This window comes from Ostrea edulis, chromosome 3 (assembly GCF_947568905.1).
Source record: "Ostrea edulis chromosome 3, xbOstEdul1.1, whole genome shotgun sequence".
NCBI classification, from domain to species: domain Eukaryota; kingdom Metazoa; phylum Mollusca; class Bivalvia; order Ostreida; family Ostreidae; genus Ostrea; species Ostrea edulis.
Genome location: NC_079166.1, coordinates 9,495,440 through 9,512,294, shown reverse-complemented (window position 1 = coordinate 9,512,294; position 16,855 = coordinate 9,495,440). Strand labels below are relative to the sequence as shown.

Here is a 16,855-nt window from a genome sequence, read left to right as displayed (position 1 = left end):
TAGCGCCCATACCTGATTGATCTATGCATGGAATCACCGTACGATAATAAAATAGCATGTGGATCTTTAAAGGTTTACCATTCAACTAGCGGTTAACTAGAAGAAACTGTCAATATCAACGGTCAACTGTTTATTTTGCAAAACAATTGACTGTTTAAAAAAAAAAAAAATTAACTCCTAGTGGTCAACTGGTTTTTATTCTTTCGTGTATTCAATCAATGGATACCTGACAGCTTGATGAGGACTAGTTGACGGTCAACTAAATGTTTTTGTACGGTAATTAATACATCAACGCAATATTTGTGTGTGAAAAATATTGAAAGCGTCACTAACCAAACTGCATACATACACAAAATATAATGTCACTGTATATCTGCATTTTTGATAATCTGGATTACATTTATCATCTTTAAATGTGTATATAATAATTTGATCATTACTATAGAAACTTGTCGATAGGCGCGGATCATCTGATCAAACTCGACGCTTCACGTCTCGTTTGCAGGGCTCACACTGGACCAAAATTTTGTGTCGCAACTTGAAGCACGTGCATCAACTCATACACGTTTACTGTAGATCTATATTTCATCCATATTATTCAAGAGGTATATACAACATATCATATCTCTGATTATTCTTACACAATCTATACAACATAGCTTTGTTTAGCTTTTATCACCACAAATCACTTTTATTATGATATTGTGAAAATTGATTATATTTCAGCAGATTGCTATTTAGTCAGTCTGATGACATTGCAGCACAATCATGGTTTTATCTTTAAATATTGGTTTCGGCTAAGTTGATTCAATTGTATTTCATACCAGAAAAAAATTAGGAGTATTTCATAGCCTATAAACTGGCTACATTTTGATCTGATGATCCGCGCCTGTCAACTCAATGTGATCCGACTCTTCGGATCAAATTACTGTAGTACAGACAGCTGGAGTATGCATTATGTCTATTGAATAAAAGAATCGAAAGTGAAAGTACACGAATTGTTTATTTTAACCTCTCAACCGCCCATGGTTTTCTGAAAATTTTCGTAGTACGTTATCTTCCTGGAATAGATCGCCACAGATTAACGTGTGAGGAAGCATTTGATTGTAAGTAGAACTTCACATTCACCTTTAATTCAATCTTCTTTTCTTCGATTCAATTTTGTGATTTAATAGATCTAGTTGATGGAAACGTTTAAAAAAATAATAATCATAGCATAAACTGTACAATCATAACCAGTCTTATCAATATTTTATTTTCTCGCTCATTTTACATTACTTATTGCGATTCGAGGTAAGATCCCCTCAATCAATATATAGTTTCGTTTTAAAGTTCTTTCGTGGAATTGAATTAGTTTCAGAAACTGTATTAAAGTAAATGATTATAATCTTATTTTCGTTTTATTTTACATGTAATCCAGCATTCTTTTAAATCTACGACGGGATGCTTTTACTACGTGCATGGTTAGACTTCTATGATTAGACTTCCATTAAAACTATGGACAGGCTCTCAATTATCATAATAAGCACATTTGTAAGTATTGTCGTAAATGTGATGTTATTTGTCATTGGTTTGGGAATTTATTAGTATACATGCATTCATACATGCATGAACGTATGTATGTATTTATATATGTACATGTACATAAATATGTACATTTTGTCTGTCTATCCGTCCGTCTGTCTGTTTGCACGGTAGATGTATATTTGTATGCATGTATACATGTATTTGTGTATGTGTATGCATAAAAGCTTGACTGTCTGATTGGTTGTTTATGTATCGTATGTGTGTATGTATTTAGGGACCGGTCAATATCCATAGGGGAGTTGGGACCGGTGCAAAATGCATAAGGTCATACAATGGACATCTCATAGATGCGACAATTTATCGACCTTGTTTATTTTCAACACTAATAGGACAGTTATGGTTATTTTGCAAATGTATCAATGAACTAAAAATATTATAAGTATTTCAAACATTTAATTCAACTATCTTTTAAACGATAATACTGAATTATGTGCATGCTTTATTTCATGTCCAAGTTGAATATACTAGAAATAATATGCAATAAAATACTGACCTTAAACATGTAATTAAAAGTAACAAAATTAAAACTAAAATCTAAACACATATTTAATAATTTGATAGTTTGTCATTGGGTCAAATGCTGTCTGAATTGTTTTATACCGTGTGTTAGGCCGTTCTTGGCACACTGATTTTGGCTACGGATAACTCCGTTTACCTGCTCAATATATAGGGCTCACGGAGGGTGTGGCCGGTCGACAGGGGATGCTTACTCCTCCTATGCACCCGATTCCACTTCTGGTATATCCAGGGTCCGTGTTTGCCCAACTCTATATTTTGTATTGCTTATAAAAAGTATGAGATTGGTCACTGTTCGCTATCTTCACCTTTCATAGAGAATACTGAGATATAAGAAATACTTGTAAGTACATGACACAATTCAGTAAAACAGTAATTAAAAGATATGCAAAATGTAGAACTTTTAACAACAATTTAACAAAAAGAAAAAATAAGATGAAAATAATGAGATTTGTAACTTCACTAGACAAATTACCGAACAAACATGATAAAGTATTCAAAAGTTTCTCAGGAGCTTAAATCTCTCAGCTGATATAGCTGGAGAGACAAATTTTAAGTAATAATTTTGAAGAACTCCAGAGATTTTCAAAATGAAGAAAATTGTTGTTTAATCATACATATTAGAAAGGACACACACTTTTTAATTACACATCTGATATAGGACAGCAACTTTTTTGTATTCTTAGAAGATATGACATAGGGTGTTTTAAAAATGGAAATATGGAATGCACTGGTCCCAGCCCCCAATAAATATTAATCGGTCCCTGATCCTGCTATACACCAGTATCATAGAAATTATATCATAATGATTCCCCCCTTTTCTTCATTATATTCTATTTCACGGTATTAGCCAATTACTATAGCTTTAGTTGAAGATAATATTATTCAAATCCAATGGAATGAACGATGTTTTGAGTAAATGGCTATAGATTATGCAAATGCATTTTTGAAAGTACACCCTCAGTTTTGTTCACACTTATGCGGCTATACATGTACGTCACTCTTGAGTCTATGTCAACTCATCGGAAAAATAATCATAGATACGACAACTTATCGATAAGGCAAGTCATACAATGGACATCTCATAGATGCGACAATTTATCGACATTCATCGAAACTAGTCGACAAAAGTACAGGAATGGCAATTTTGTTTATGCTTTTCATTAACTTATTTGATATAACATTCAATATTTCAATATGAAATATTATGTGTCAAGCTCTCAATGTATTTTAGATAGTTTCCAGAAAGTGAAGATACTGTAGTATAATTTTTGTGTTTCTTGTAATTTTCGGAATGTTCTTCTTTAATTTGTAAATGTCTGGGTGCGGCACATACTGTGCCATCCTTTTAGAAAACGTTGTGCTGGGGTCATTGGCTAATTAAAACGCGTTCATGTAAGTTCCAGCACTCGATGGAGTAATGGGAGTTCTTCCATTTAATGTTAGTTTGCCATAAGGCATGGTTGCATTTCTTTATTTCGTCAACGAAATTTTCCTTTTTAATTCATCGGCCCTTGCAATCAGCTTAATCATACTTCCAGTAAGACTTAGAACCTTTCATTCTGTTACAAACATGAATGTATCCTTTGTATGTTAATCCATCTTTGCTCCGTTGATAAGGAATAAATAAAAAACCAATGCCCACCCTAAGAAATGTCTTGGGTGACAATAATGAAATGCAACAAAGCAATGAAAAGTATTCAGCTCTCTCTCTCTCTCTCTCTCTCTCTCTCTCTCTCTATATATATATATATATATATATAATTATTATTCAATACAAGTGATGTCGATGAGTTGTCATCATCCATGAGTTGTCTTTCCATGACTTGTCGTGTCGGTGAGTTTTACTTTCGATTACAAGTAGTTGACTTTCGGTGAATTATACTCTTCGGTGAGTTGTTTTTCGATGAGTTGTCCGGTACCGAAAGGTTTACTGAAAACCTTTGAAATTTTAATTTCTAGAATAATACATTCTTACCGTATTTGCAGGTTCCCATAACAGCTGTTCTGATTTTGATAATCGTATATCTTTTATGGAAACAGAATAAGAAGAGGACAACAAAAAATGTAATGTTTCTTCTCACAGTAATATACGTATCTTAATATGCATTATGTATCTACATTATAATTGTGAAATATGCGTTTAAATACATACCTTCATCAAATGGTGTATTTATGCTGGGAAAAGCACAAACGTAAATTGCACAATATGAAAAAAACCTATATCTTATAGATTGGACAAGATGAAATACACAATGACAAGTCTTTCTGCTTTTAAATATGATATGTACTACAGCAGGATCATTTAACTTCACGGGAACTAATATTTGACGAGTTTTGAGATTTTACAGTTATGATGGGATGCCATTTTGTGGATATGGTGTCTATACTTGTAATAATGAATAACTATGAGTTTTTCATTGTGGTTTAAAATTCGTAGAATATGTGTTCGCACGGAATCCATGAAACGAAATTTAATGATTCCTCAGTAGATTTCATATATTGTTGGAGAAAACCAAACTATCGTAAGTCGGATACATTGAATTGTTACTTATCAATTGATATCATGATATCTTCCTAGATACTAGATGACCCAGAGTCCCTTGGGGATGTGATGGTGCAGGTATGTAAAAAAACAATCGATTATATATCCATAGCTAATGTGTTAGTTTTATACATATACACACATTTTTGATGGGTGCTTTTTTTTAGTATAATCATCTCTTTTCGTTGATGGCATCCTTTTCCGATAAGGGAAATATTATATCTGAATATTGCTTTCCTTTTTTCCAAAGAGAAAATCAAAAGAGGACAGACAGAGAGTCTACGGGGTAAGGAAATGATAAGCATAGTTACATGTCCATAACTATCATAGTCTGAAAGGACGGTAAGAAAGCATTTTTTAAATATATACATGTACATTGTATCATAAAAAGTTTCGAACCCTAGGAGAGGGAATGTAAGCATGTATATCGAAGTGAATCTCTGGCTGTTCAATGTTGCACGTTATACGGCGATTACTTTACCGAAAATAAGCGTTGAAGATTGTAATATCTGAGTGCATATTCTGATACATAACAAAATGTATCAAGACTAAACAAACAAATGCATTTTGCCCAAGTGAATTTTACCCCATATTTTGGCCCTGTTGTGAATCGATATGAACAACCTAGAATTTAGACGCTCGCCTCGGAATAAGGAGTTCCGAGTTAGAATTGTGGTTGTTCCTTAATTGAGCACCCGACATTACATGTAAAATGTCCCGTTCCTTTCAGTTATTATTGGTTGGCTTTCACACGCTAGAGAACCTTCACTACTACGACAAAACAAAACAACAAATAAACAAACAAAATGCGCCAAAACAAACGTATGCTTTATTTTACCCTTATGAATTTCCTAATTATAGAATTGATGTGTAAAATTTTAAATCTTTATTGTCGCCCTCTCTCTGCTGGCGATGGTATGAAAAATAAATACGTATTGTCATTTGACAAGTTATCCAATGCAATCATTGCGAGAATGAAGCACAGATATACGTTATTTATCTAAATCCCTTTTTGGCTTCGTCCTGGATCTGGGATACACGTAATGGTCTGGACGAAATTTCAGTAGTAGAATTATGTCCTGTTGTTCTTCAGAAGATATCTTAAGTACATCACCATTTCCCCGAATTTAAAACTCATCTGTCATTTAATGAGTGGGGATATTGTTCTTTATTTAAAGGGACAAATGCACGTTTTTTGCAAACAAATATTTTTCATTATTTATGTTAAATATTAAAGATATAACCCATTTCAAATTGACAACAAAAGTATGGGCATTCTTAATGCAACGATAAGAGCTAATTATGTGTTATGTAAACAAGACTTGGATCTTATCTACATTTACAATTAAACTAGTGAAATATTAATTTTGTAATTGAAAGCATATTAATTTTGCACAAACATGAATGTAACTTTTTAATGACAAATTTTACCTAAAGAAGACTTGAAATTTGATATAAAATTATGCCACAAACATAGATCAACAACCATACATTTTCAACACTTTGTAAACGATAACTTACCCCAATCTTTGTTCATATAACAAATGATAAATGCTATATATTGAACTTCCATCTTGATGTATAACCATATATTTGTGAAACGTTTTAAAAACATTCGACAACGGATTTGGATTACAAAAGTAAAAAAAAAAAAGAAGAGTATTTTTCAGAAAGTCATGAATCAGTCCCTTTAATAACCAGAATGCTCATTTGTTTTGTGACAATTTTGGTTAGTTCTTAGAAAGAAGCAAAAACTATTAAAAAGATTAACGAAAATTACCTGAAAGAAATGACAGTCACCTACAGGTGGCACATTTGTGAAAGGCTTGTTTGGGTTTGGCTCAAAATTGATTGCAATGCCATTAACCATAATACACGTACAAGCTCTAATGTATCATGACTAATTGAAAGTGACCTCAAGTCGTGAACTACTTTGGGAGCTACAATTTGCTTTGATGTATGCTGATTCATATACGATATCAATGCATTTCCCATTTCAGGAGGAAAAGCGAAGAGATGGCAAAAATGGAGATATAGAGGTTGGTGTGAAGTTAACGTTACACGTGTCTTTTCCAATCATATGGATTTTGGCTATTAATTTTCTAATGATAGATCTATATACATTCTTATCATCTGCTTCCGGTAATCGTATTCAGTTCGTAATATTTTCGGATTTAGGTATATATTTAATGACGATATAAATGTAGTATAATAGTCTTCAAAAACTTTAAATTATACCGTAAAATTACTTGATATTTCGTGAAAAAAGAGAAATCTATCAATACATTGATAGCATCAGAAATGAAGCATACTATTGTATAAGTGAGGTACCAACATATCTTTTCATGACTTTCTAGTATCACAACAATTGCAATCATATCACTTTAATGACAAATTCCTTTAAACGCCTTTGCTATTTAAAAAAAAAATTGCTTGCAGAATAATAAAAGCATATATTTCTTTTGACTTTATTTTTATTATTTTGATGTGTTAATTAGCAAAGGAAGTACTATCGACAGTCTATACATGCATGTAATCTCCACTGTATTACTCACTTGATATTCACATATGTATGTGGTGCACTTAGTTAGCGATATGTTATCTAACTATATCCATGTGCGTAATATGCGTTAGTCTAGATATTGCTATTGAAATATTTCCCATCATCGTCATCAGATTGAAATGGCGCCTTTGAGGGAGAGGGATGACACGGTGGACGAAAATGACAAGGCATGTAACTCACTACACTGCACACTAACAATCTTACCTTTATTCGATTGAACGTGTACCATTATCTGTATTCCATATCTAATTCACAATTATTGATTTTATTTACTGGTAATGACTATATAAATCGACAATAAATGAATATGCATACGTCTATGCCTCTTTCAGCACCAGTTCGTCGAAACACCTAACAAGACAGAGGTGAACATTATTTACTTTTATTTAAAAAAAGAAGAAGTAAAAGAAGTGACCGAAACGGACTTAAGATTCCTTTTTAAAACTGTGACCCCCTTTGGGTACAAAATAAATACCAACTCCAACATTTAATGTAATCAATGCTTTACTATCATTTTATTTTCAGAGAGGTTCACAAACAGAAAAAAGAAAGATTGAGAATCTTGACAAATATACACAAACTGATAATGATTTGAGGAATAAGGTAATTATTACAAGTTAATGCTAACTGAATTTACAACGGTTTTAAAATTTTCCATACGATGTTACTAGGGGTCTATAGAAATTTAAGACATCTATACATGATTACAGCTATAGGTGTACAACATGCACGTTAAGATTGTACTCTTTTTAGAGGAGATCAAAAGCAAATAAATCTTCGGATTCAACAGCAACGCACTCTGCCAAGAAAAATGCGGTAAATATTCTAATGTTTCATTCCTTTGTGCTATTCATTTGAGTAAAAGGAAATAGAGGTCTTGAGTGTAACGAAATAAAAATTTAAAAATCATAAATTTATAACAGGCAGAAAAGTATATCCTTTAATACCACATACATTTATAAAGGATTAATAGACATATTTTTATTTCCATTCACTTTCCTTTCCTGTACATAGCAACTCATTTTATCATTTTATCTGTTAAAGGTGGATACTTTCAATGTGCTAGAATTTGGAACGCCAAAGGCAAGAGTTACTTCTTTTATAGCTATTTCGATCTGTAACGACAGTATGACTCTTGTAACGTGCTAGCTTTGCAAACAAGTGAATCATTTGTCAGAAGTATGTAAAACTTATATGGTACCAATTTTGATGCACCAGATGCGCATTTCGACAAATAATGTTTATTCAGTGATGCTCAACCCAAATGTTTGAAATCCGAAATAACGATAAACTTGTTATATGGAAAAACAGTGTGCCAAAAAGTGGAGTCAAATCGTCTAAGGATAAGAGCTTTGCATGAGGGAGATAATCCTTAATTTTGAAATGAATTTCTAAATTTTTTCACAATAATTAAATATACATCCGTATTATCAAGCTAGTAACGAAGTACTTAGCTACTGGGCTGTAGAAACCCTCGGGGACTAATAGTCCACCAGCAGAGGGCTCGACCCATGTAAATGTAAATAAATCCTTTATGTAAATATCCATTAGCTCTTCGATTCAAACGGTCATAAGACTTTGAATTGATGGATACATATAAAGTAAATATGTAATATATACGTATTCATGTTCATAAATGAGTGGCACACATGGTCATAATCCTATCGTATCCTATGTTTCAATATTTAGTAATCATGTCACATTTTCATACATTGTACAGGGAAACAAGAATCTCGGGAACACTTGCTTCTTCAATTCGTCCTTGCAGGTAAATGGATCAAGAATATACAACATATTATTTTAAACTCATATTAATATGATAATACATGTATTAATATGCATATACATGTACATCTTTTATAGGCTTTGTTTGTTACGAAATCCTTCAATGATTCCCTCTCCAGCTTGAAGGTAAGAATAGATGAAATGAAGTGCTTTCGAAGAAGAATAAAAGTATCTAATACCGGTATGTCAAGGCTTAGGGTCAAAAGCTGGCCGTAGACTTTAGAGTAAATACCCGCAATTCTGGATTTTGTTTCCCCCTGATCCATTAACATCATGATAAGAGTCAAAAGGATAACATGTTAGAGGTATTAAGAATCGTTGTACACGTAATTTCCAAATCAAATTTCATATAAAGTCATATTGTTGATCAATGCTTTAAACACCACTCTGATTCCACGCACAAGTACTCTGAAGTTGAAATAAAAAATATGCTAGAGTTCCTCATTGACAATATCTTCGTGGTCTTTGGTGATCAGGTCTTCCAACAGTCTGTTGGAATTCCCATGGGCACGAATTGTGCTCCTTTGTTAGCTGACCTGTTTTTATATTCATATGAAGCAGAATTTATTCAAAAACTTCTACATGAGAAGAAAAAATCTCTCGCTGTGACCTTCAATTCGACTTTTAGATATATCGATGACGTTTTGTCTATTAACAATGATAGCTTTCATTCATATGTCGATTTGATATATCCCTGTGAGCTGGAAATAAAGGACACCACAGAGTCGTCCACTTCTGCTTCATACTTAGATATTTTATTGAAAGTAGACATTAACGGCCAACTAACAACTCAACTGTATGACAAACGGGATGATTTCAGCTTCTCCATCGTCAACTTTCCACATTTATGTAGCAATATTCCATTATCACCTGCATATGGTGTTTATATATCTCAACTGATTCGATATGAAAGAGCTTGTTCTCGGTATAGTCAGTTTTTAAATCGAGGTAAGCTACTGACAAACAAGTTGATGGTACAGGGATTTCAACAGTCTCGATTGAAGTCAGCATTTCGCAAATTCTATGGTCGTTATAACGATCTGGTTCGTCAATACAATCTCGCATTGGGTCAAATACTGTCTGACGTGTTTCATACCGATTGTTAAGCCTGATTTTGACTGCGGATAACTCCGTTTACCTGATCAGGATATGGGGCTCACGGCGGGTGTGACCGTTTAACAGGGGATGCTTACTCCTCCTAGGCACCTGATCCCACCTCTGGTGTGTCCAGGGGTCCGTGTTTGCCCAACTATTTATTTTGTATTGCTTGTAGGAGTTATGAGATTGATCACTGTTCGTTATCTTCACCTTGCATCAAATACCCCACTAGAGTGCCCGAAAATTAAATCAAAGTTTTACACCGCATATTGTAAAGCAATGAATAAATAACATTTCACATTCCTACATTGTAAGTCATAGTTGTCTTTTCGGATTCATTTTGCAACTTTATTAGGTTAAATCAACTGATCTCTCTTGAAGGAAAACACCTTTTAAAAAGAGTCCACACCTTTAAATAAAACAAGATGGCAGATCAAACAATATGAGCAGTTTTATGCAAACATGACCATATTCTACTTTTTTCTCAATGGATACAATACTCCTTGTGGATAAAGTACTCACTATCCAACGTCTCTATAGCTATATGCATGTGGTGGTTGCGTCTCCGCCATGTTTCCAGTGTTAAAAGTGAAAGTAGGTTTGACCTTTAAAAAGGGGTACCGTGTCACAGTATAGGTTGGCACGACCAAGAAGTCTTACGTAGCCGAAAAGCTATTATTTCAGAAGCACCTCACGTAATTCAAAAGTTTATTCGACAGTTATTAAGCGTTCGAGTTAAACTAATGGTATCAAAAGTAGCGCACAAAAAGGCCGCAAAGTACTAAAACATGCGAACGAGTACTATGTATTGATACAGTAGCTTGTATCACTATTTCGATGGTAAAATTATGTCATATGCTTACTCCTCCTAGGTGCCTGATCCCACCTCTGGTGTGTCCAGGGGTTCGTGTTTGCTCAACTCTGCATTTTGTATTGCTTATAGGAGTTAAGAGATTGATCACTGTTCGCTGTCCACATCTTTAATGAAGCGCCTTAACGATCCACTGTATAATTGTTTTGGAGTTGTTTAGGAGATATCATTTGCATTTAAAGTGTTATCAAATTCATACTGTAACTGCATTGGTATAATTTGACAATTATTATAAACTAGGGTATGGTTTTACATACTTATTTATTCATATGGGCCTACAAATCTGATAAGCTCGTATTTCCAAAAAAAAGAAGAAAAGAATGAAATTTACATCCTTTTTAGGTACCTTAAGTATTCTTAATTGAACGTTATGCCACATTACGCATAACATGATTAAAATTTGCATAACTTTCCGTTTATTTAACTAAAGGCAACGTCAACAGAGTTCGAGGATTTAACATTAACAAAACAAGTGCTGGGTTTGCTTGAAAAACGGAAAGAACGAAGTGGAAGTCACACTGCGGAATTGAAAAGCGTCTTGAATGCTCTAGGGAAAATGTAAGTACAAGATAACAATAATAAACGTTATATGTTTCAGATATTTGTAATCCGTTCAATTTCATATTAGTGTATTGATACACAGTCACATTCTACTATCCTGAACGCTAACCATATGACCGGTCACACATGTTCATGTTTTTGAAAGGTTTGCAATCGTGCACTATAAATAAAGATGGGATTTTTAAAAGAAGAAACAGATAAAGGGGTGTTCAACTTCCCTGTCAACAAAGCGGAGGCATACGATATAAGACCTCCATATATATATGTTACCACGAGATGTGAAAATATAATCCTCGAATAAAATTGTCTTTGATCGTTGCAATCACTGTCGAAATGCAAGATCAGATGATTTTATTTCTTACAATGTTTATATAATTTAGGAAATATATATATATCTTTGTATGTTACATCAATCAGAAATAGCCAGTTTAATCGGAGAACACAGGAGGATAGCTTTGAATTATTGAATACATTGCTTGGAGGAATATTTGACGAGCTTAAACATATCGAAGTAAGTGCAAAAGTAAAAATTAAATATTCGAAATCACTTTTGAAGAAATAAAAATACGATAAGTGATTATGCCATTTTGGGAGTAGTGATACACATGTATCTATTGAATAGTTGTATATTTATTTCATTATGTAAAAGGATACCGTAACAATGATTTCCTATTTTGTCACGTGATGACGTCTGATATTATTGCACTATTCCAGGATAAAAGAAGATTACAATTAACAAGTAAGATTATTCCGAAAAAAAATTGTTGTCAATATATGTACATGGTATTATATGTTCCCAAATTACAATGTAGTCTCTCACATTTTTAGATGCTGATACCCAGGATAACGAGATCGATTTCAGAAGACTGTTCACAGGGTTATTTATATCAATCTACGTTTATGACTCTTGCAACGATGTGAGTAATTGATCTTAGTTTTTTAGCATTACCGTATTCTGAAAAACACTGAAAAAATCTGAAATCTAGAATATGGCCCTATAATATTGAAATATGTTTGTATATTTTGATTGTTAATTGTGTTCACAAACAAATGCATATATTTAAATGCAAATGGCCTATCCTGGTTCATCATTTTATTTGGATTTGAACTAGGTTGAAGTCGATTTTGAGGAGTTTACAACTTTAAGCATTCCAATAGGAGAACGCCTTGAATTTGACTGCGATGTGAGCGTTCCTTATTGATTAGTTTAACAATTTCTTAATTAGAACGTGACTGCATTGCAATATTATCGAGAACTATGAACCTTTCGAATACTGTTATATATTCCTTTATGTAGACATTACCCCATCATGGCTTACAAACGATTTCACTAGATGAACCAGATATTGGCATTGAGAAGGGTTTGGCCATCTTAACTCAAATTGAAGACTTTCTGGAGAGTGACTTGCCTTGTCGAATTTGCAATAAAGGTATTGTTATGCGGAATATTTCACATTACAAAGTCATTTACCAAACATTTTGTTTTAAACACGTCAGTTCTAACTATACTGGAAGCCCTTTATCTAGTACGACAACTTGGGATTAAGGCGAAAATAAAGTTAACCACAAGTAGAACATGGGATATTTGAGCCTTTGCTAAAATGTTCACTTTTAAGCGAAAATCGTTAAGGAATATTAGTACCACAATAATTTGTGTATGAAAAATTCAAATTCATAATACTTTGGGAATGAAATGAATATGGATATTTGCAAAATGTACACTAAGTATTACTACGCTACCAGTGCTTGTATTGATATATTTTGACAACAAATTTTCTATAATGTATTGATCGATTACCTGTCTCAAAATTAGAGAACATAACAAATTAGTTTAAATACCATACCTTGCATATCTAATTTTTGCATCTATAACCAAATTTGCAATTGCTAGCATTTTTATTTCTAGAGGGATCAGGAAAAGCCTATAAGCGGCTGTTGGTATTTCAACCTCCCCCCGTTCTCGTAATACACATTGACAGATTCAGGATGGTAATCAAACTCCAACAGAGATGACTTTTGTCTAATCAAATTTCTTCCTTCTGCTTGGCAATACCTTGCATTTTGATTTTCAAACGTGCCTTTTCAGTCTTTCTTGCATTGCTTACAGAACGATGTCAGTCATTTAACAAAAAACACAGAGCGTGTGCAGTATCCACGTAGATTGAGTCTAGCCAAGTTCTGTTCGAAAGCAAACAAAGTACGTTAACTTTTATAACACGATTGGCAATTCATTAAATCATTTCACCTGACGTTTGGTGCAATCCTCTGTCTACTAACCTATTCGTTTTTGCCTTTACAGACAATACCCAAAGAAGATATGGTATATGAACTGTATGCTGTGGTAGTCCATGCAGGTGGAATCGGCGGTGGCCACTACTATGCTTATGTTAACACCACACGGCGACATGATGTTGACAGATGGCAAAGGCATCTCAGGAGAACGACTGGAGATTTGGAAAAATTGAAATGCGAGATAGAAAATATTTTGAAAAAGAAGCACGAATTTGAAAATGATGAAAACCATGAAAATCAATGTGATGTGAAGGATTCTTGGTTTTATATCAGCGATGACAACGTTACTGAGGCAAATGTAAATGAAGTCATGTCTCACAAAGATGCGTACATTCTGTTTTATGAAGTGCAATAGAGCAATAACAAAGACACTCTGTTACATTAGAATATTGTCTTTGTAATATATGTGGACAAAAGATTTTATCACTACTGGTAATTATTAAACTTACTCCGCTAATAAAAGGGATAAATGTTACTGTACATGTATCTCTAAGGGACGAACCGAAAATCAACAGTAAATACGTTTGAGGGTAAAGAAACTAATGGCAAAGTTCATGACCACAGAAGTCAATGGGTTTACATAGATTATGCCTACAATATCAAGTTCTCAGATATTCAGTAATTCCGTCAGGATGATATTTATCAAGTTTTTGTCTCACCTGAGCCGAAGACTCAAGTGAGCTTTTCTCAACAAATTTGTTGTCTGTCGTCGTCATAAACTTTTCACATTTTCATATTCTTCTCCGGAACTATTGAACCAATTTCAACCAAACATGGCAGAAAGCATCATTGGATAAAAGAGATTCAAGTTTGTTCAAATGATGGGGTCACGCCCTTCAAAGAACAGATCATTACAAAAATGCAAAACTAGGGTTGGGCCATTTAAAAATCTTCTCAAGAACCATTGGGCAAAAAAGCTGAATTTACATGAAAGGTTCCTGACATAATAGAACTTCAAGTGTATTAAAATCATGGTCCCGGGGTTATGTTGGTGCCGCAATAGGGGTTCAAAGTTTTACATGCGAATATATAGAGAAAAAAATTAAAATCTTATCGAGAACCACCTTGACACAAGAGTGGAGATTTAAGTGAAAGCTTTCTGGTATAGAGTAGATTCAAGTGTGTTCAAATTATAGACCCCTAGGGTAGGGTGGGGCCACATTAGGGGGTCAAAGTTTTACATGCTGATATTTAGGAAAATCTTTCCCAGAATCAGCGGGCCAATTTCAATTAAACTTAATACAAATCATCTTTAGGTGAAGGGAATGCAAGTTTGTTCAAATGAAGGGTCATGTCCCTTTCAAAAGAGAGATAATCACAAAAATGCAATCGGGCGGTGTGATTTCAAAAACTATTCTCTTCAAGAACCACTGGGCCAGAAAAAGCTGAAATTTACATGAAAGCTATATGACAAAGTGGAGATTTAAGCTTGTAAAAATAATGACCCTTTCCTGGCGTTAGGTTTGGACCACAAGAGGAGATCAAAGTTTTACATGCGGATATACAGGAAACCAAACCTGGCACAAAACATCCTTAGATGACATTTGTTAATATGCAAGGCCATATCCGGCTACAAGTGCATGTGGTAAATAAAGGGGAAAGCAACCGAAAACCAATTTACATAATGAATTATAGGATAGATTATATGATAATCATTTTCATATTATTCTGTTGATATACGACCTAGATAAGCTTCAGTACTAATTTAAAAACGTTAAAAATTGAAATGGTATTCAAGACCACAAAATTTTTGACATCACACCATCTGTTCCGGTTTTTATGAGATAAAGTCATAAAAGATGTGCATGTGGTTGATCATACAAATAAATACGTTGATGTCTTCCTGCCAAGCTGTCAATTGCACTAATGCAATGGGGAGATGTGAAAAGTTTTGTTTTCGAAAATTCTGACCCAACCAAGTCATCTGAAAAGAAAACAAAATATGTAAACTGTGGACCCATCATTTGTGTAATGACAAATTGAGATTCGAGAAATTTGTATGAAGAAATGCGTATCGTCTGCCTGGTCTGTGATTCAAATGAACGTCTTCTTTTCTCGATTTCTTCTTGCGAAAGAATGGGCTAAAATCTATACAACTCCAAACTTAACTGTTCGTGACTTGTCATGTTTACAGTGCTGCTGCTGAAATAAACAGGAACCGACGGCGTGACGTCATAAATTAAACTTTATTGACCGCTCTCTTAGCGGTGGGTAATTTAGAATAAATGATAGATTAATATTGATTTAATTGTTAAGCAAGGATTTTTGATATCATTAAGTAATACTTTATTCATAAAAGCAACAATATGGTTAGGATTGTCTTTCCCTTTGATGAATTTATAGTAAATTTTAATAATCAAATTTAATAATGAATGACTGTCTGGTTGCTACCTTTAAATTTTTTTCTGAACCAAGGTGCTTGAAGAATGATAGTTTTGCTCAAGCTTGTTCATTGTTAGGAATTACTGCCCAGGGGAGCGATGTGGCCCATGAACCTCTTGTTTTCAATAATCTTAAATAGGGTTACTATAATACATTGTAGTTCGTTCAAAAAACAGGCGGGCATATAGTGACTGTTTGGTCTAAGCTTAGGCGGAGATATATTGATATTTTGGTTCAAAATTAGGAGGACATTTAGAACAGGCACACATATATGGACTCAACGACAAGCAAGAGGGTACTAAGGACCCCATTGTTTGGGAGATCATGGTGTTTAAAAGGATTGCTCACTAACTAAGTAAACTAAATTGCCCTTCTTATATCTCAATAACAGACAGTGTTAGTTTTCAGGAAATGTTTCAAAAGTCAATATCAAGGTAATGAAGATATCCCGAGAGGCACAGGTGGAATTGACTTATTGTCACAATATCACAACCTCTAAGTATCACACTGTTCTAACCATGTGTACAAAAGTTACATGCCATTTTGGACAAGGAATCAATTGTATGTAATATGAACATATCGTAGTGACGTGTCATATCTAAGTAATGGTGTCTTTGCATGTATATTTGAAGAATTATTGCCAATAATTAAACGT

The 16,855-nt window shown here is 33.7% G+C and overlaps 1 protein-coding gene across 9 annotated transcripts; it reads left to right on the top strand.

Moving 5' to 3' along the window:
- The first annotated feature begins 973 nt into the window (after nt 1-973).
- LOC125676732 (ubiquitin carboxyl-terminal hydrolase 16-like) lies at nt 974-14,293 on the top strand. 9 transcript variants are annotated; one of them, XM_056159914.1, is made up of 22 exons: nt 974-1,106; nt 1,421-1,533; nt 4,093-4,170; nt 4,685-4,726; nt 4,899-4,934; nt 6,649-6,687; nt 7,325-7,378; nt 7,544-7,576; nt 7,737-7,814; nt 7,965-8,027; nt 8,256-8,294; nt 8,932-8,979; nt 9,075-9,122; nt 11,396-11,523; nt 11,944-12,037; nt 12,241-12,265; nt 12,355-12,443; nt 12,639-12,710; nt 12,824-12,956; nt 13,433-13,515; nt 13,634-13,723; nt 13,826-14,293. In XM_056159914.1, the coding sequence occupies exons 2-22, from the start codon at nt 1,498-1,500 to the stop codon at nt 14,171-14,173; spliced, it is 1,656 nt and encodes a 551-aa protein (XP_056015889.1). In that variant the 5' UTR covers nt 974-1,106; nt 1,421-1,497; the 3' UTR covers nt 14,174-14,293. The 9 variants fall into 9 exon arrangements, with proteins under 9 accessions (XP_056015889.1, XP_056015893.1, XP_056015892.1 ...); XM_056159915.1 differs by lacking the exon at nt 974-1,106 and adding an exon at nt 1,138-1,293; XM_056159921.1 differs by lacking the exon at nt 974-1,106 and adding an exon at nt 3,885-3,940 and having other exon boundaries at nt 1,138-1,533.
- The last annotated feature ends 2,562 nt before the right edge of the window (nt 14,294-16,855 follow it).